The sequence below is a fragment of the Phaethon aethereus genome, assembly GCF_964289735.1.
Source record: "Phaethon aethereus genome assembly, chromosome: 18".
In the NCBI taxonomy this organism is placed as follows: domain Eukaryota; kingdom Metazoa; phylum Chordata; class Aves; order Phaethontiformes; family Phaethontidae; genus Phaethon; species Phaethon aethereus.
In genome coordinates this window covers 9,842,300-9,863,186 of record NC_138594.1, presented here as the reverse complement: position 1 = coordinate 9,863,186, position 20,887 = coordinate 9,842,300, and the positions used below count along the sequence as shown (strand labels likewise).

Genomic DNA, 20,887 nt, shown 5'->3' with positions numbered 1-20,887 from the left:
AGCTAGTAGCTGACTTGCATCTTGCTTTGCTAAGTAGTGCTGGTAATTTTACTTACACACTTCAGGCATCAGGTACTAAATGTATCTCAGTACTTTTACTATATGGAAAATAAATTGTGAGTATCTACACTTCTGAGGTACCCATGGTACCACATCTGCGTTTGGAGGGGCTAGTCAGTCTATAGTTTCTGCAGGGCATCTACTTGCATATTAGAAAATAAAGCTTAAGCCTAGCATTCAGGTACTTCCACATATGGTAATGCTGTGTCAGTTGTTTCCAAATACACATACAGAGCAGCTTAAGATGATTGTGAAGGGCCAGCAGAGGCCCCTCCAGCTCCTCTTGAGAGCCAAGAAGGGCAAGAGAAGAAATAGTTTTTCTGACTTCAGTCTTTAGCTGTATGTTGAACAAGTGCAGCTCACCAATGTCAGGGTAGTTTTTGGTGGTGTGTTGTGGTTTTTTTTTTTTAAACTTAGCATAAGCCTAGCTATCCAAATTGCAAATTAGGTACTGTTTAGCCACCTCTTAGAGCTGCACCGTTTAAACCTGGGAGGGGTGAAGAGGCTCAGGGCCAGAGACCTGAGTACTAAAGTAACAAAGTATGCAAAGAATCAGGAGAGGCTTGAATTAAGAAAGTTGAAATTCTGTTCTTCCAGAGTTCAGCTAAATAGAAAAACTTGACACTTCCTTTACAGTTTTTCACCTGTAATTCTTGGAGCCTTGCAAGCAGAGTAGCAACTGCTTATGAAAACCAATCGTGAAAGTTGTTTTCTTAAGCTAGTACATCCACTTACCTCAACTAAGAGTTATGTGTCGAGTGAAATTTGAATTTTTTTTAAATAAAGTTTTATCCCTCAACTGTGTATGGTCTAGTAAATCATTTATTGGGGCATAAAACTGCATTCTAACAAGAACATAAGAAAATGTAGTCTGTAGCACTGCAGCCATCTTTAAGAACTTCTCCCCTTTATTCCATCACAGCCAATTCATCTCCATTTTACTGATCCCATCTCCTTACCAGTGCATTAAATGGTGCAACTCTTAATAGTAGGTTTTGGCCACCATTACTGAGCAAGAAGCAGAGGCAGTTAAACCCCTTCAAATAAAGTCCACAGTGAACTAGCACACAGCTTGACTTTATTCCCTTAGTCCTGCTTTACCTTCAGCCTGTTAACATTTCTTTGGTGTCTTTTAAAGGAAAAATAAGTTGTGAAACCAGGAAGGCTGCTGACTTCATAGGTTTCTCTGATAAATACACCATTCATATAGAGAACTTTCTTCACGATAAGATGCTGAGTATTCCTCCCAAAGAGTGCCTCTTCAGTCTCAAATCAAGCAACTTAAGAACAGCAGATACGAGAGTCGTGGAAGGAAGGCTTACCTACATCAAAGCTCTTGTTTTCTCAGTTGTGGAACCACACAGTATCAGATTTGTAACCAGGATCTCGTCCAACAGGAACACCCTCATTCAAGCAGTGGTTGATGATGGCACCGAACTGTTCTGTGAATTAAGAAATACTTAACTTTGAACAATATTATCAAAATTGTCCTCACAGAATGGCTCCTGCATTCTTGAAGGTAAAAATCAAATTGCTGTTTTGGGGTGAGTTGTATGATTTGAGGGTTTTGTTTTGGTGAAGCAGTCAGGACAGTCCAAATTATTTGCAACTGCTTCATTCCAGGCAGTGAATCTTTACCTCCCCCCCCCCCAAATCAAGGACATTCCAGACATGGTCCAAACAACATGCACTTAAGGTTAACAACTTAAACTCATCTAATAATTTTGAATATAGTATTTAATGCACTGAGTTAAATATTCAAGTCATACGTTATGTTCCAACTTGGGGTTCACAGACCTGTTGTGTTAAGATGATCACCAAATACAAAACATCGTAAAAGCCTGCCATGAACATACTAGAAGAACCTTGCCCTTTTTAGAGACAAAAGCATACCGGACAACTGCAGCCTCAAGTCAGGTTTACAGAATCTAGCTGTCATCTCCTGTATTTCAGTATCTGAATTATTTTTAACATGGAAAAAGGTTTTCAGTGTCTACTATTGAACAGTTTGGCCACGCAGTGCCAATTCCGTACTTGTTTTGTTCTGTAATACCTGGAGTATCCATCGTCTACAGTCCCAGGGAAGCACGACTGTAAACTGATACCATTTTAAACTTTGCTCCAAATAAATCTAGTATCTCGTAAAATCTGTTTGAGACATCAACCATTCACATGTAAAAAAACTCACAAGCCTTATTTTTTATAACTGACACATCAGAAGTGATGTTTCATTTTCAAAGTTACAGTTCTAAACAGTAATATACAACTTACAGATACATCCCAGGCATTCAGTTCCACCCCCAAGGAAGGAGAACAAGTTTTTATAATCTGGCTAAAACCCTGGTAATTTATGGAGACATCTTAAATATAACAGAAAGATGGGACAGAAGCTTAGCTACCTTTTTAACAATCTGGCAAAGGAAGAACATGTACCCAAATTTTAAAAGACATGCAGAAGAGAAAATTTATACAAGGTGCTGCTTGTGGCCTTTCTGCATGCACACAAAATGAGTGGACAACCATCATGGCAGATTTTATATTACTGAACTTTATATACAAAAGCCCATTTCAAATAAAACATTTAATGTAAAAACAACGGTTCATTTAAACAACTGAATTTGTTTTGGTTTTTTGTTTCTGTTTGGAGTTTTGTTTTTACATCTACTGTACCATTCAAATTCTTTTTAACCAGCTTACATGATATCTTCAAAATCTATCAAAAGGTACATATAGAAAAGGCATCTTTATAAATAGAAAACAAAGGGATTTTTTCAGCTTTTATTATAAATTGACATGACATACAAAGTTTACTGGACAGAAGTAATTTCATTACTATTTTTGGGGGGATCACCAACTTTTTGTGCAAACAATGCTAGCCTTCTTTTAAGCATTAAGAGCATAACTGCTTAAGAAATGACATAAGCAATAATTCTAGAACTACATCTCCCCTAAAATAATCTATTTTTTTACATATGTGCACAGCTTTAGCAAATTAAAGCCAGAGAGAAATGCTTGATGTACTATCCAGAGGCATAATTAGAGTTTGCTGAAACTCAGAAGAGCTGGCAAATTCAAGAAGTTTGTAATGAAAGCTGCAGTTTCCCTCTTTCCTATTTTGTACACAAAATCAGTGACTAAGAACTTAATACTGGATGACAAATCACATCCACACCATTAGTTAAATAGTCTCACAGTTAAACACATCTTAAGGACCATCAAAATCAGTATTTACAATTTATAAATTTCTGAAGACACCATTAGAAAGCTTATATACCCCTTAAACAAATAGGGAACTGCATTTCATGGTGATGGAATGAAATAAAAAATTAAAAATACCTGTATTTACAGCAGCATTGTTCCTTTATAAATAAAGAATATGAAAAATGCAATATTTTAAGGATAATAAAAAATTGAGGTGATGTCACTCAACCACAGTGCTTGCTGGAATAAACCCTTCGGTGCTGATACTGTACCAGTAGTGAAACCACTTTCCATTGGAAAAAATCTGTAAACGTATGCATAAAATGTGTTAACAGCAGTGCAAAACTGCTCAAATATAGTTTAGTCAGCATCTTAGTATCTGTATTGAATACAATACATCACAGAATACTTGCATAAGAAGTGCAACACATTTTCTGGTCCAATTTTACAGTGCATTTTTCCCTCAAGAGTGGCATCTCGAAAGCCAAAGCTAAACCTATGGCCTGGACTTGCAGTCTGTACTCAGGCAAAACAGCAGGCATAAACTTCCAAAGAAGTTAATCGACGTAATGCCTACATACTGACTATAGACTCTCGGCTTTAGCATGGCACACTATGACGTGGAACCCCAGTAAAAAGGGTTTACATCAAATAGTTTGTGTAGCTGTGTAAATGTGTAATAAAAATATAAAGGAGCTAACGTTCAAGTTTAAAATGGTACACTGGGTGATCAATACATCAGAATTATCCACGAAAACCAAACTGCTGGTAACCTCAAAAAGCCAAGGTGGTACTTCACTGCGTCTGTAACATGAAAAGCCAAGATCTTTCCAAACAGGCACAAGACAAAGGAAGTGCTAAGTTTGCCAACTTTGAGAATTTTAGTGTAAAAAAAATTAATTTGTAATTTATGATCAATTGATAAATGATTTCAAATACAAGGATCAAGGTTAAACTTTAAATAGTGAGACGTTATTTTCACAAAAAGCTAACTGGAGAATTTCTAAATAAGAAAAGCAGAAACTGTATCCCAATCCCCTTTCCCCAATGTTTCACAACTTCATGGTAGGAAAAACAGCCAGATACAGATGCAAAAATGTTAATATAAAAACGGTTTTACATATACTTAAATTATGCAAATTCCATAAAGTTCTTAAGACACTAATTACTAAAATTACAAAAAGATTTTCATATTGCTCTTCATGCTCAAACTCTTAGAATATTGTCATTACATCACCAAAACCGATATACATGTAGTACTTGCATAATTAACTGAATAGAAACCCTGTTAAAACAATATCCTTGTTGAAATCATTTATTTCCATCCAGCAGTGCCTGTTTGGAATTTCTGTATTTGTGTGTGTAATTCTTTATAGAGCTCATGCACCCTAGAATGTCACTTCAATGCTTGTCCGTTGAATGGCATTTGACTTTTGACTTCAGAGCTTTTGTTTCTTGCTCTGTTTTGTGACACCTGAGATGCTATCCATTTCTGAAATTCTCTCTCTCATATTATTTTCACTATATCCATTTGTTGTCCCACTTTGTTCCTCAGAAGATTCCTCATCCGTTGGGGAGACTGATTCTCCTTTCTCTAACTTCTGCTGCATCTCTCGGAGCCTGGCAACAGCTTTGTCTATTGACATTATGCTGATGAGGTTAAAGTCATGCATGCTGACCAGATGTAGCATAAAGTTTCGACACAAGTTCTTCTTAATTATTTTTTGTCCGTAATTTTCAACAAACAGCATACAGGCATGATTCATTTGATTGTCAGCAATAAACCTGTCAAATTAGAAAGCCATCATTATGCAAGTAGAACATTTTCAAAAACAAAAAGATACCCTACAACATGGCAGCCTATGATAAACCTATTGATAAACCTATTACATAGTCTCAACATCTGCAATGTTTTTTCTTTTCAAAGCATTAGGGCGACTAAGCACAAAAACATTTTCTTAAAAACTTAAACAGTCAAAAGCTTTTATTCAAATTATCCTTTAACGATCCTTTTCTGAACAACTGAGCTAGCTGAATTTTAAGTGCTTAGTGACTTTCAATGCAAAATGGTCAACCCAATCTATACCATAATTTATTTGATCAAAACTAACTTTACAATAACATACCCGTGCTTCATAACATGAAGATTCCATAATTTCATAACTTCTTTCTCTCCTTCGTTAACATCAGAAAATTCTTCAATTTGCTGAAGAGATAAAAGATTGGGAGAAAGGACAGAAAAAACACACACACACATCAGAACTGCATGTCTGCTGACAAGTAGTGAAAGCACACCTAAAATTCAACTTATGCCACCTATACATCACAGAAATAACTACTGCTGAAAATTCAGACACTGCAGTCAAAAAGGTCAGAAAAAAGTCATATCATGTAGAGACTTGTGATGATAAATTACTTCTGTATTATGTACACACACACCCCCATGGTGTACTCCTGTGTTACCAGCATCTCCTCTTTGAAAGAAAAAAACCAGCCACAAACAATGAAAACTTGTGAGGACCCATATGGACTGATCCAGCTTTGCAACTAAAGACATACTTGAAAATACAAACTTTGATTCCATGAATTTCTATCATTAGTATCCCAGCATGACAAAATTCTCTACTTACTCTTAAAGTAAATGTATCATTTTCACAATACATGGCCCATTTGTTCCTTACAACAACTGCAGACCATCTTATAAAAACCACAATCCATTTAAAATAATTTTGTATAAATGGAATAATTACAGTAATGGTTTTCTCCCGTAGCCATTCAGGATCCTTTTCATCCTCACTGTCTACTTCCATTTCTTGTGGACGGAGAGGTAAACACGTGTCACTGTGGAAATACAGCCGATTGTGCCCACTGCTGTATGTTCGCTGCTGTTCTACTTCTCCATCTTCAGATTCAAGAAATTCTGACATACTTGCTTTCGTACGCTTTGGCCTAGCAGAAGGCAAAAAAAGTAACTGCTTTCAAGGATCATATCAAACACGCAAATACTAAGAGCTGTAATTGATTAATACAAATTGTTCTTTTAAGCGCCAGCGTGCAAAAGTTGGGGGGGGGGGCGGGCAGGTCAGGAAGTGGAAGTCACCAGCGATGAAATAAACCCCATTAAAACCCCAATACCCTGCTCCAACCCACACTCCACCTTTTGGGGAAGAAAAGTTTTACGATAAAGCAGTTAAAGTTATGTCATTATGAATAGATACCTCAACTGAAAAGATGTAGAAAAATCGCAGGTGAAGTTGCCATCCTTCACTAACATTTTGTTTAGTCATAAAACACTATACATCAATGATAGTGAAATGTTGTACTTCAATGATAGTGAAATTTAACACTGTTTGTGTGCACCTACAGATTTACAGATCACTAGGTTTCACAAATCCAGTCCATATGCTATATTACACAAAATACAGACAGACCTTGATTTCCACCTCCCTACCTGCAAACAAGTATGTGTGTGATAGGAGTTCTTTTGACTGGTCCATTGCGACTGAAGGCAAATCCAGGTTGACGATGGATATCCTGGGGATTTCCTGCATAGGAGCCATCATAGCACTCATTGATAGATACGTCTATCCTAGCACCTTTTGGATGATACTGAAACAGATAATTGCAAATATACTTAGCAAACAGCAACAGCAATACATCAGGAGGTTTTAACAAGTAACCTTTTCAATTCTGGATACCTTAAATATCACTCTATCAATAACCTGACATAGCTCTAGTTTCCTTCTACAACACACAATTTTTAACCTCTAGAAACAAATTATACCTAAAGCTTCCTTGCTCTGTACCATTTTGCTGTTTTACATAAAGCCACTCAGAATAAAACTAATTATAAAATTAAGGAAAATTAAGCAAAAGATCGCTAACAAGCACTCTAGAAATTAGAACATTTCTAAGTTTCCTAAAGCTTCAAAAGACTTCCAACCTAATGTAGATTACATTGCTTTTCTACGTTACACAAAAATAATACATTAACGTGAAAGCAGCAGCTATAGTCAGAATTCATCCTCTAGTGATCAGCGTTATTCAAAATATAGATACTAAAACCCCCACAATTCTGGTTTTTCCCCCATGTAACATGCAAACATTCACATAACGTTCAAAGGAAGCTGCATTTAACCTGTACATACAGTCCTACAACCTAACAGGCTAGCAAGAGAATCACTGCATATATAACATCTGTGACAGACTGTATGGTGTTTCATAGTGCTGAACTACAAAAAGTTACTCACAACATAATTAAAGATAAATCTGCTGTGGCAAAGTTTAAGATGTTTGAGTAAACTATACAGTTTCCGACAGTTCAGTGTGCACCATGGGCAATGCAAGTCATCTCGGGCTTCAGTCTGCTGTCTTGTGTTGTTGTTGTAAAGGAACTGAGGTAAACAAAGGAATAGGTAGTATTAGCATCAAATGCTTTTCATTTATTAACCTCCCAAACCCCAAAACCAAAGTTGGACATGATTTCAGGAAACCTCTGCAGTAACAGTAAGTTCTTGGGAACACTACATCAGCTCAGTGTACTGAAACACTGACATTTCAAGAACTTTTTCCCCAGGGGGAGACCACCTGTACCCCTCCAGATGTCTAACAAGAGATGTCCTTTGTATTTTGGAACGTCAAACATGCCCCCAGGAAGATTTGTTTTCTAAAATACTTCCTCTAAGAAGAAATATGTGGAATGGCTCTTAGTATGTCAATCTGAGAACACTTAAAAGCATCCACTAAAAAGGTAAACGGAAAATTCCACCCAACTCAGAAGTAAATATTTAAATTCCATACAATATTTACATTCTTCTTTTTCCCCTCTAATGCTTATTTTCAATACCTGGTAAAATATTCGCAACTTTTGACGAGGTTCATTCAAAACATCTCTCTCTCTCCTTGTTTGAAGGTCTGTTGGCAAGGATTCTTTCACAGCTGAAACAAACATTTATAGATATACATTTCTTTGGTGAAGGGGAAAAAAAGACGTTTCCTACCCAAGTATGGAACCTCTGAGAAGGGCACACTGCTGCTGAAGGCAACAGGCTACTCTAGTGTACTTTGACATAAGTAGCTCCTATTGGCAAAAAGGAAGTCTTGATGCTCAGCTTCCTTTACAAATCTACAAGCAAACGCACCCCTTCTAAGCACCAGATATACCTCCAGTTTTGGAGAACCCTTCAGAAAACTTAAGAATGGTCAGGTAGAAAGCAACATTTTTCTTACTCCATTTAAAGAAACAGAGAATTCGTTAGGTATAGCTAAAAGGTATGTCTGGGAAATAAAAAAGAAACACTGCTTTTGGATGGCTGCATTGCAAATACATTGCTTAAGTTCAATCTCAGAAGTTTCCCAAGTCACACAACAGAATGAAATGCAAATAACACACAAAATATTTAGGTAAAACTTTAACCCTTAACTCTTATCCCTCAAACACCTACTGCTTGTGTGTGTAATGGCACTGCTCAGTTGCCTTTGAGCCTTTTCCATAATTTTAATCTCAGTAAGATTATTTGATTCCATACAGTTAACAGGAAACCCCACATATAGCAGGTTTACAAATCTACCTCCAGGAGAAACCAAACAATGACACCTACTTGCTTCTGAATGGTGAAAAAGATGGCAAACAAGTCTCAGCTCTACTGACATAAGGAAAGAAGATGCACTTATTTAATATTTAATATTTTGGAGAACAAGGGAAATTTCATCCTTTCTGTATGAAAAAGAGAGGAAGCCTGACACTTCAGCCTGCACCACATCAGAGAAATTAGAATTCCATGGCTCAGTTACTTTGAGCACTCTGTAATTACAGCAAAGCTTAAGCCGCCACATTTAGAAACTCTTTGATGTCCTTATTCCACTGGTGTGCCTTGGGAAACATGCCAAAGTAAAAAGACAACACCAAATTCATATATCCTTGGGAAAGATGCACTGCATCTCTTTCTTTTACTATCAGAACCTCTAACTTGATAGAATTTTCCTACTATTTTCACTCTCCTCCTTTCTTGGTATTCAGAGACTGAAAACAGCATTACCAACATAAATACCCTACAATGCTGTGCATAGCGCTACAATATATTCCTGTATTAAGTCTGCTGTACTATTTTGGAAGGTAGCTCTTGCTGTAAGTTTACCAATTTACTGGAATACTTAGCTTCTCTGATGCAAGAAAAAAAAATGGGTACTATCAGTACATTAGCAATGCAGCCTTACCACATCCCTATTGCCTCTGTATTTATTATGTAGTAAACTAGTACACACCTTCTAAGGGTTAGTCAACATACCATCATTTCTTTTGCAAGTCTGAGCATAAAACCTGCCTAACAAATTACAATATAGGTCTCCAAGAAACTCTAAAATACAAGGAGGCCTGGTATGAGGAAGTAAGGAGAAAACAGAGTAACTTTTACAGTGAAAGTTCAAGTATTTCCCTGCTTCTGCTGCCTTTCCTCTACTGGAAATTACTTCATGTTTGGGTGCTTTAAGTATCAGCCATTCATCCTGATTTAAGAAACCTACCTGTCTGCAATCCCTAACTCAGGTAAAATACTCAGTTCAGACGAGAGGAATCAGTTTTACTTAAATGTTCTTGTACTCTTTCCAAAGACGTCTGTAGGTTGGCTGAGGATGTTAGGGATCGTTCTAGACAGTGGCTTCTGCACAGGTGGGGGTAAAATTCTTCCTGCTCTAACTTTTCCATTACTACACACTAAAGCTGTAAAGCCATGAAAATAATTGCTACTCTTAGAAAATCTTACTAGAGACGAGCTATCCAACTCCACAAAAAGCACATTTAGAAAAGCATTTTTTTTTTCAATAATAATAATTTCCCAGCTATCACTACTACAGCTCCAAAACCTCACAGTTACAACACAAAACCAAACTGAAACACCATTTTGCACAAATTCTCTGATGCACTACCACAGATGAACTCCAAAACTCTAAGCAAGGCAACTCCTCACAGTGCCTGGCTACATACCCCAAAGATTAAGCCTGGGGACGGAACCACTGCACTCCAGATAATTACTTACAGAAGTAATATTATAGTAGTATTATAGAATTGGGACCTAGAAGTTTCCTTAATCACACAGTCCCAATCTAGTTATAAGCTTGGGAAAACTGATCACCCTGAAGTGAATAGGGTCGCAGCCAAGAGTCTAGGTATGTTCATCAGTGTTTAAACAACAGGAACAGCCCGTTGCCTTCTATACAATTTAAGTTTTCCAGCTGTCCCTGGGCCTCTACCTTCCAACACAATATTCCAAGCCAAAGTTATGAACAACTGTGAGTGAGACAAAAGAAAGATAGTATCTAGGCCAGCTCCCACTGCCATGCAGGAATCAAAGGGGAGTTTCAGATTAAATATGACCCTGAGACAGGAAACCGCTATTAAAAAAAAGACAACGACACAATGGTCCGTCAAAGGTGCCTTTTCTATCTAGTCTCAAAAAGTAGTTCAGTAGTAGCTTTTCTGAGCTAAGCTCGGAGACAGCAAGGAAGAAACATGTTTTTAGAAACATACTAACAAAATTGCAATTAAGCAACTGGACTAAGTTAATAACAAATTTCTATTTAAAAATATAAATACATTAAGCTTAATGCCTTGATGTAATTATAATCAAATAACATGCTACTTCCTGTAGCTTCACCTTGTGAAGTGTTCAGTTAACTGGACTGCAGTATACAATTCAGTTACCCCCACCCCAGCACCTATCCCAGTATTTTGCAAGAACATCTAAACAACTCTTGGAGAAAAAATCCTGGGGGTGTTTTTCATATCTAAACACCTACCTTAATACTACAGTCTTTCGCAAAACATCCCACAGCAAGTATGTTTCTGTTAATGTTTTTACATCATGCATTAATTAGAAGCGTGCTATCACAGATTCTTTGAAAATTTTTAAGGGTCAAACCTTATAAATCCATTGAAATTTTCAAGGTAAGACCCAGCACCGATACTGATTAGCTAACCTTATGTAAAGGGAAATATTCCTGGAAGACTTTCCATAAAGAAATTGATCTGGAACACATACCTGTTTTTTAACATACACCTAGGACATTTTACAAAGTTTTTCTGAAATAGTGCTTAAAATCACCTATGTAAGTGTAGGATAAATATAGTTTTATATTCAGCAGCTTCACAAGACAAGCTTTTTAGTAACAGCAGAATAAGCAGTTTCTAGACATTTCAAATAGCTCTTGAACTAACATGTTTAAATATATAATGGGATATATTAAGGTAACAAAAAGCTGTAACTGTAGATTTGCAGTAAATATTAGCAGACTGCATTAATGTTTTTGACATTATGTAATCTCCATAATGGTGGATCAGATTACAATGGTAATTACATTAAATTTTGAATGACACTGTAGCCTTACTACACTAAATACAAACCAAGCAAAGGAAGTAAAACCAAAATAATTGTATACTACTAAAAAAATGTTTCCATCAAGCAAGGTTAAACAATCCAATTTTACATAGTCTATCTACTACTGCTTTTAATGTGATATATATTTAAACTTACAATACAACAGTTCAAAAACTGATTACGAAGTTTGACAACGCATAAACTTCTGGAAAGAAGGTACAGGAACTAACATGTAACCAGTTTTGTTTCCTTCTGCATTTCAGATAATTGAAAAATTCTGGACTTAAAAAGCATTTAGTTTTAAATTACAATGGTCTAAACATTAATGAATGACTAGGGAGAAACTAGGTCAATAATACATACAGATTAATTTACATATAAACAAATACAGACTTACCTTACACTGTAGTAGTAGTTTGCAGACTTGCTGGTTTTTTATTACCTACACATAATTTTTTTAATCAGTACTAACTATAAACCTGCATTCTCTCTAGACAAACGTTAGACTGCCCAAAATGAATAAAAGCAGAAAAAACTTTAGGCCCAAGCAGAAGTCTTTGTTAACTTGTGTGAATATGCAGAAAATGCAGCCAAATAATAAAAAAATACGTACTGCGCTTCCATCATGGGACCATGCCTAGACATCGAACTATGTATCAGGGAGATTAGTGCCTGTTCATAAGCATTCTGAAAGAACCTTTGCACCACAAATGTTCTATACAATGTATAATATTTTAGAAAGTTTCTGTCACATTTCACAGTAGTAGCTGCGTTTTGCAAGAGGTACATGTATCACCTGATACATTTAATTTAAAAATTTAAAAACTATTTCCACTACAAGGCATAAAAAAGGAACTTATTAATAGTATAAATTAAAATACTTATAGAACAGTAATTAAAATAAGTACAGCAAAACAGACAATCCTAGAAGTCCCATTCACAGATTTGCCCCCTGATTTATTTCACACCAGGATTTATAAGCACTGTATATAATCACTTCAATATTGTCTGGACTTCAAATACTCCACTTGATTTTTAGCTTTTAAACTCACCTTAAAAAAAACATACAAAGTATGGGATACAACAAAACCCATTCATTTTTTCTTTTTCATGTTTAAGAGTACCTGAAGCACTTGCACCAGGGAGGCAGGAACCTTGAAGCACAGAAGTGCTAAGCAGATGATTGTTTTGCTTAAGTTTGCTTACCTATAGTCTGAGTAGGTTTAACAGAATTGGGCTTGTTTTCTTGAGGGAGGCTTTCAGAATTTCGTGTTGCAAGAGGTTTAGCTATAGGAGCTGTAGACTTATCATTGGTGTCTCCTGTCCAACGAAGAGTAAACTGAAGTGTAGGTCCCTGAGAAAATGTTTCAAATGGAGGCAGTCTCTGGGGGGTGGAGGGGAATAAAAATAAAACAGCAGAATTAGCTTCTTCCAATGTATAAAAACAATCATGACAAAATATTCACAGAATGGGGGCAGATGTGATTTTCTAAGCATCTGAAGTCCTTCTGTTTTCAACATAAGCATACACATTTATACATACTAAAAAAAAAGCTGAAAAAGATGACTATAAAGTTTCCTGCACATTACTGAGCAACCACTTCATGCACATACTGTGGCACACATACTGATATTTGTGAAGCACTAAATGGTAAACAGCATAGGCCCTGACTAGAAAGGGAACAGCACTTACCCACCAGCCTGCTGCCAGTGTACTTCTCTTTCTGCTCACACCTACTCCTAATCCTGCAGTCCAGTATTGTATATTAATACACAAGCTTTAAAAAATGCACCACTGACTGCTGTAGTGATGCCATTGTAATCTCCTCTGGATATGTTCTTATATTCCACTCACTTATCCAGATCATAGTAACAAAAAAATAGAAGAGACCTGAGTCAAGTCCAAACACTTATCAAGTATCATACCCTAAATTTATCCATGAGATTAAAGAATTCCATCTTAAAACCTCTTTATTATATTCAGGCCTCATTAGTTTACAGAAATGCTATTGCAAAGACAGAAAACCAATGACAATGTGCATATCAGACCTGTGTAATAAATACATTGGCCATGACTCATTTCTCTTCTCTTTGGGGTAGCGCCTCCAGCATGGAAAACCTCTCTTACATTCTCACAAAGGAAAGCAACCATGTCCCTGTCTCAGTCTGATAAAGTTACAGTAAGTTTTGTGTGTGTGTGTGTGTGTGTGTGTGTGTGTGTATACATTTACATGTAGAGGATCTCCTCCTGTGATGTTCCTAAAAGCTGTTTCTAGCTTTTTCAGTTTTAATTTCTGGAAAACAATTTAAAAAAATCAGAAGTAGTATTCCAGAATAAAGGCTGAACAGGACAACAGAGCTTATAACTATATTTTTACTATACACTTTGGATCATCTCTGCTTTTTTCCTAACTATATAATCACGTTTGACTCAACTAGTTTGCAACCATCTAGAATTTTTATATTCTTCTCCTCAGTCACTTACAACTGATGCTCTCCCAGGACACAGGAGCATGTGACTATGTAAGTGCATACAATCACCTGCATTCACTGTATCACCGAGTGTTGATTCACCTCAGTCAACAATTTCTCTCTGCACAACACTTTGTCCTACACTGACACACCCTCTTCCTTTCATCACTAAATTTCATCAGCATTCTCTTAAAGCATGCATGTAAGGTCACACCTATGAAAGCTCTGGGTTCCTCTTTCTTCCCCCAAAATATTCTACTTCTACAGTTTGTTCCTCTTGATTTGTCCAATTTGAATTTATTACAGTAACAAACATTTAGTTTGCCTGATTCTATAAGACAGAAATTCAGAAGTCATTGAGACAGTTGTCATACCTACAGTAGTTAACATCTGCTTGTATTAACGATCTAGTGTAGCCAAAGCTTTCCTAAACCACGTGCTAAATTAAAACTTGTGTCCATGCAATCCTGAAAGAGAAATACTGTTTCTTGTTCAATTTAATCTATTTTTCAATTAATCAGGAACAACCAGTGACTGCACTTTGAATTGTGTTCCACCTTAATCCAGACCATTTAAAAGTGAAGACAGGTCTTTCAGCTACTAAAACAATCCATACCTTCCCATCAAGTATTGTTTCCCATGTTGCTCTTTTCTTGCTAATGGGACACTCTTCCATTTCCTGCATGGCCACTTCATATTCCCCATCCAGAAGTTGCAAGCGCCTGTCAAGACAAAGCATGTATTACGAGTAGAGCAGCTAATTTTTATTGTTTGCTTTTTAAAATGTAGCCTGTATTTCACAGTAATTAAGTCTCCATGAAACTAAAGGCAGATTTTCAGCCAAACTTATTTGGCAACTAAGTGTGAATCTTAGGTAAACACCATCCACAACAAAAAGCTGCCTAATGCCAAACATTAACACAAAACCCCACATCCAAGCAATTCCAAGAGATGCAAGAAAGCTATTGTTAATAGAAAATGAGTACATGATGGGAATCTTCCTGTGAAGACACAGAAACCAAAATGAATGAAGGCCCCTCCAAATCACCTCTTTTATTTATTCCTGCTTTATTAATAAACTACCCTGTTCTAGCAAACCAATATGACCTCTTATCAGGCCTCCAAAACTAAAGAATCCTATCTTTGTATCAGAGCCATTTCAGATGTAACCTTAAGAGGACTTCAACATAGTAAGTTTAAAGCACGACAGCCTGAAAAAGCAAACAAAAAATGCTTTACATAGACTAGAATGGGTAATTCAAACATGTTAACCAATATGCTACATTTTTTTTCTGTCCAAGAGAGAAGACTGTCAAGTGCACATGCAAGACAAATCAAAAATGTCTGAACAAAACAGCCAATTGGGTAAGAACACAAAAAAGTATTTCTCAGACTATGTTGGCTGAGGTCAGAAAATTTTAACGGCAAACTTTCAAACAAGTCTACCAATAAGTCAAGGCCTACACTTTAACTCTCCAGCTTTTACTTCATTCAGGTCAGCTTTGGATCATCTCAGCTGACCAATTTCACTTTCCTCCCTATCTCGCCCTGCTTCCTCCTATGTAGGACTCTGTTCAGTGAGGCTTGAGAAATTCTGATTCATACTTAAATAGTTTTATTTTGTTGTCACTTGCTGAACAGCGCAGGAGAAACAAAAAAGAAAAATCTGTGATTCAAAGGTATAGTCACAGGAAAATGTTTCATGGACACGTATGTTTTAAAGATATCAGCACAAATCAGCAAGTAGTATCAATTTACGATACAAGCTCATTTTCCCAAGATTCTCTATTTTTCCTTTTGAAAAGTTACTTCCTGAAGCAGTGGCACTGAATTCTTGACAACAGATCATAAGCTACAGCATCGTTATTCAAAATAAATGAATTGATGCCAATTAGATCTGCAGACTAAGATCTGTGACTCCATCAGCAAGAGTCTGGGCATGGAGAAAATTATGCCACCAAATAGAATGTAAGCAGTAAGCATATTTCAGACTTGTTTGTTTTACTTTTTAATTATGCTGTCACTGACAGAATTTACATCTGTCAAAAAACTGACAAAGAACAAACTGATACATATTAGCAGGACAACACTGAAGTTCATAAAAAGGAATTCTTTACAGTTGCCACTGAACAGGTCAAAGTATAAAATGTGCATGATGAAACCTGCAGACTTTTTTTTTAAAAGACAACAAGCCTGAGCTCTTACTGTAACTACCAACTAAAAAAGCAGATAACACCGAAAATAAAGAACAGATTTAAGTTTAATATTAAACAAATTCCTAGCGATTAACAGGAACAGTATTTATTTTGGATAATATTACCTGTTTTTATCAAATACAGTCATTTGGGCTACAAATGTCTTTTCCCCATCTTCGCGATTTGAAGAGTTTCTTTTTCGTCTAGCTGGAAGTTCCTCATTGACATCTGTACATAAGAAATACGGTATTCCGTTATTATATAAGCACAAATTCAAAAGATCGAGCAGCTTCTATGCAATTCTAAAATATAACCGGCTGTTGATTATGTCAGATGTGTCATACAACAGAAAAGGACATAGTATTTAATAAACAACTCAATGGCAATGGAAGGAGCACTTAGCTTAACAGTAATCATATTTTAGATATGCTCACATATATTTATAGTTTGTCAGCATAAAGAATTTGGGATTTGACCTTCTTCCTCTTGTAGCTATAACATAGTGAGAAAGAGAATTTTTCATTCTACATCCACTTTTCAAGGCTGTAACATATGTGATTTACCATTACATGAATGATTAAGAAAATAGCTTTTAAAAATTTGTTATTAAGGTATTTTCTTTATCGGCTAGTCACTTAGGTTTGATGAGAGACCATTATAGCACCTACAGCTGAGTCAGTAGTGACCAGTGTTCCTGGAGGTTTAATGATCGTCACAGTGACCACAGGGCACTCTTACATTATTCACCCCCAACACTATTGCCTCACACCTTCACCATCACACATTAGTAAAAACTGGTGTTAAATTCACACAAAAATAGAATAGTTTCTAGCTACCAACTGTATTTTAGCCCCTTCTTGAAAAAGACCGAGAAGAAAGTAAATTCACTCATCTATTACTGGCCCTTCTCAGACCATGACCTATGCTACAGATCAAGACAACTGCACATGTGCCTACAAGATAATCCTTGTAAAAGCATATTTAAAGACTGAAGTTACCGATGTTTTCATTAGTTTCACCATTGATCAGTCCATTAAACTCTCTTCTTCCTGGGCGAGTTACTCTGAACAACAATGAGTAAGACTTCACCATATGGCTGTTGCTTGGTTCAAACTCATTGCTGGAAACTGCAAGTGATGGGAAGTTGCCTGGTTTTATTTGGCTGAGGTCTGGGTTTAAAGGCACCTGCTTTTTACCTGTAGGAACCTGTCTTATGGGACAACTGACATCCTGTAGGAAAACAAGAAAGCTAACGTTTAGGTTTTTAGAATACAAAGTAAAGACATTAAGCTTTAAAATTTGTATCATTTATGAATTGTACTTGCCTGCCATCTTTTTGAAAATAAGCCTTGTAACAGATGTAAATAAAAAATCTGGAATAACAACCCCAGGTTTTAGATGTAAAAACTGATATTTGAAAATGTAAATAAAACAAGCATTTTATAGCCACTTCTGCCAGCAGCCATCGTTCTCAAAGTAATTAAATTAACACTAACATGAGGCATTCGGAGAGATTGTAGAACAGTCATTAATACTAATTTAATTCTGTTTACCTAAAGAAATTGAATGTTTTGGTTATATATATATTTCAAGGGCTTCCTGTCTTCTCCTTCCAATATTACAAAGTGCACTTTGTGCTATCTGGGAGATAAAGAACCACTTACCTAGGATTTATTATATTCAGTATCTCTCAAATAGATCATTGAACACTGTGTAGTATTGGAAAAACAAGGCAAGATAGCCTAAGTATGAAACTTGCAGCAAAACATTTCAAATAACCATCAGCACCTCCATATGCTTTAATCACATTTTTCCATTCTATAGCAAGTTACAAAATTGGCTAGAAACATGATTAACTCTTAAAAACATGTTAAAACAGCTTAACATTCTTCAGGAAAATATAAAAAGTTCTGAGTGCAAATCTTTCCCTTTTTGGTTAAAAATTACAGCATGCATTACTGAGCCTCCCATATTCCCATAGCTGTGAAGATAATTTGCCAACTGGAGTGAAACAAACATAGCTAAAACAGTAAGTAAATTAAAAAAATATATGAAAATTGTTTATGATTCATAGTAGCTAAAATCTGCAATGACCAAGATGTTCAATGTAAAAAACCCAAGTACAGAAAAAGCAAGAAATGAGACAAGACTTGGCAGATTACTGGGGAATTCAAAACAATTACAGTTTGTTCTTTTTATTTCTAAACTCTAAAAGGCATAGACTATTTTATGATTTTGTGATTGCCTAGTTTACTTAAGCCTCTGGACATCACAACATAATTAATTGTTTAATGATGTGATACAAAAAAATTTAAGTAAAAATAGAGGTTGCTGAAATGCACAATGAGCGAACCTGACTTACAAGCAAGCTAAATTTGATGAACAAAGCTGAAGTTTTTTTTTTAATATTCCAGTTATTTCTCACAAAGCAGAGCAAAATTCATATATATATATTTGCTGCTTAAGAATCCTTTACCTAGTCAATAGAAAACAACCTGAATAGATTAGGTCTTATATTTAAAGACTAAATTAATCTCAACAGAAGCATCATTTCACCATTACCTTGTTGTATGGCAATGTTAGATAGACGTTCCAGAATAAGGTAAACATTTTGCCTTAATATATATTAATTCTTTGTCAAATAATTTTTACCTTTCTTTTCTTGTGGCAAACTTTCACAAGCAGTACTTCCAGGGTTACAGAATTTTGTTCATTCTCTGAGTTTTGTGATGGCTTATCTAAACAGAAAAATATTTTAAGTTCTGAAAAAGTGAAGATCTATTCAATGGTGTAAATCCACCTGTAATTACTTTTTAACCATAAGTACCTCCAGGCACAAAGACCACTAGTCAAATTCTAAGTTTCTATTCTACTCAAACTTCCTGTAAATTCCCACTTGAGAACATATCCTACCTAACTATTCTCATACTGTAAGATTAAAAAGCATAGTTGATGTCCAGTGTTTATAGCTTTAGCATTGCCAAAACCTTTTTATAGCAGAGAAAAAGATACAGCTAGATTTAAGGAAAGTCAGAATACACTAATTACAAATGAGTCAAATAATTACCTATAATATTTTTTTTTTTTTTTTACAGCTTGCAAACTTAAGACTTTGGTTTGCATCAAAACTTAAGATCCACATGCTATCAGATAGGAAAACAAAACAAAACTTAAAAAAACCCCAAAAACAAACAAACAAAACAACAAAAAACACCCAAAACCAACCAACCTTAAAGATTATGCAAAGCTAAGTATATGCAGAATAGCTTTTAAAGGACTCTTGGAAGAACCTGAAAAAAAGTCTTAGAAAATAAGACTTGGCTTCACAGTCTCTACACTATAAATTTCCTAGAGCCTAGAATCTTCAAGATAGCTACTACCAACAGTATGATCAGCAATGCCAATTAAGAACTGCCTTACAAAATAAATTTCACTGTTCAGTAAGAGAACCTTTAATCATGTGACTCTATATTAATCTGGAAATGTGCCCTCATATGGAAAAAGAATAGAAAGATAAAACTGCCTGGTTAAAAAACGGTTTGGGGAAGAAATTCTGAAAAACAGTGACCAGCCAAAACTGAAAGAATCTATTAGTAATTTCTGCTCTTTTAAAATCTTACAAATATTGTGGTAAAAAGCACAATTGGCTTCACCTTAGTCCATGTCACAAAGAATCTGACGTCCAATGAAATATTTTGTTATGCTTATATGATATAAAGAGCAAAGCTTTAGCATAGTAAAGACAACATAACCCATGTCTCTTCACTAGCTTTCCTCCTGACACTATATCGACATTGAACAAGCTTACTGTGTTGCAATTGAGAGAGAGTTCTGGTAACTCATCCAGAGACACCAGCAGTTTAATGAAACAAATGGATTTTTTTTTAAATTGTAAACATGAGACATATTAGAAATCTTCTTAGCAAATACAGAAACTCGGGGGGACACGACCCAACAAAAACTCTACCACACTCTCAGTTTCAAGAGTTTCTAACATAATTTCTAACCAGACAAATAAGCATAATAATTGTGCCAGCTTCATTAATTTAAATATTTTCTATTTTTATTATTCACTATAGCATACATTACTTATGTTAGTGATATCCTTTTCTATGGTACAAATGACCATCAGGCTCTCACTATATGCAGTGCTCTCTTGAAGTGAAAGATTTTTATAGTTAACAGCAGAGTCATGTAATCTAAACATTCAAAACAGAGATAGTCATCAAATATATTAACATCTTGAAAAATCTACTACAGCCCGTGTCTATGTAAGACCACACTGTAATTGAAAAGCAGTAAGAAAAGGAAGGTCTGTCAGCAACGTCTATGGAACAACTATCCTATCCACTAGGTATTTTAAATTCCGTATGTGAGGTTTACTAGTACATACTGTCCTGGAAGGATCAGATTTTGAAGTTACATCTCTGAATTTAAGATACTTCAGCATACCCTTTCCTCTACCTTTATGCTATACTTCTCTATTCTTATCGCTAGCTGCCCAAAAAGTCTCTTGTGGCTTCCCAGCTTAAATAATGAAAGCAACATACAGCATGAAGTTCCCCAGAGTAGAAGCAAGATGAATAC

At 35.7% G+C, this 20,887-nt stretch overlaps 1 protein-coding gene across 1 annotated transcript in view; it reads right to left on the bottom strand.

Annotated features, from left to right (window-relative positions):
* Positions 1-4,602: 4,602 nt before the first annotated feature.
* The window catches only part of SUZ12 (SUZ12 polycomb repressive complex 2 subunit), a gene marked incomplete at its 5' end in the record, with an annotated part of 29,111 nt that continues 12,826 nt past the window's right edge, over positions 4,603-20,887 (bottom strand). Inside the window, 11 exons of the mRNA XM_082008208.1 lie at positions 4,603-5,046; positions 5,388-5,467; positions 6,012-6,210; positions 6,713-6,870; positions 7,512-7,655; positions 8,108-8,199; positions 12,840-13,017; positions 14,722-14,827; positions 16,426-16,528; positions 17,299-17,530; positions 18,953-19,038. Of these exons, the coding sequence (XP_081864334.1) occupies positions 4,701-5,046; positions 5,388-5,467; positions 6,012-6,210; positions 6,713-6,870; positions 7,512-7,655; positions 8,108-8,199; positions 12,840-13,017; positions 14,722-14,827; positions 16,426-16,528; positions 17,299-17,530; positions 18,953-19,038 (1,724 nt within the window). The 3' untranslated portion in view covers positions 4,603-4,700. The remainder of the gene's footprint in view (positions 5,047-5,387; positions 5,468-6,011; positions 6,211-6,712; positions 6,871-7,511; positions 7,656-8,107; positions 8,200-12,839; positions 13,018-14,721; positions 14,828-16,425; positions 16,529-17,298; positions 17,531-18,952; positions 19,039-20,887) is intronic.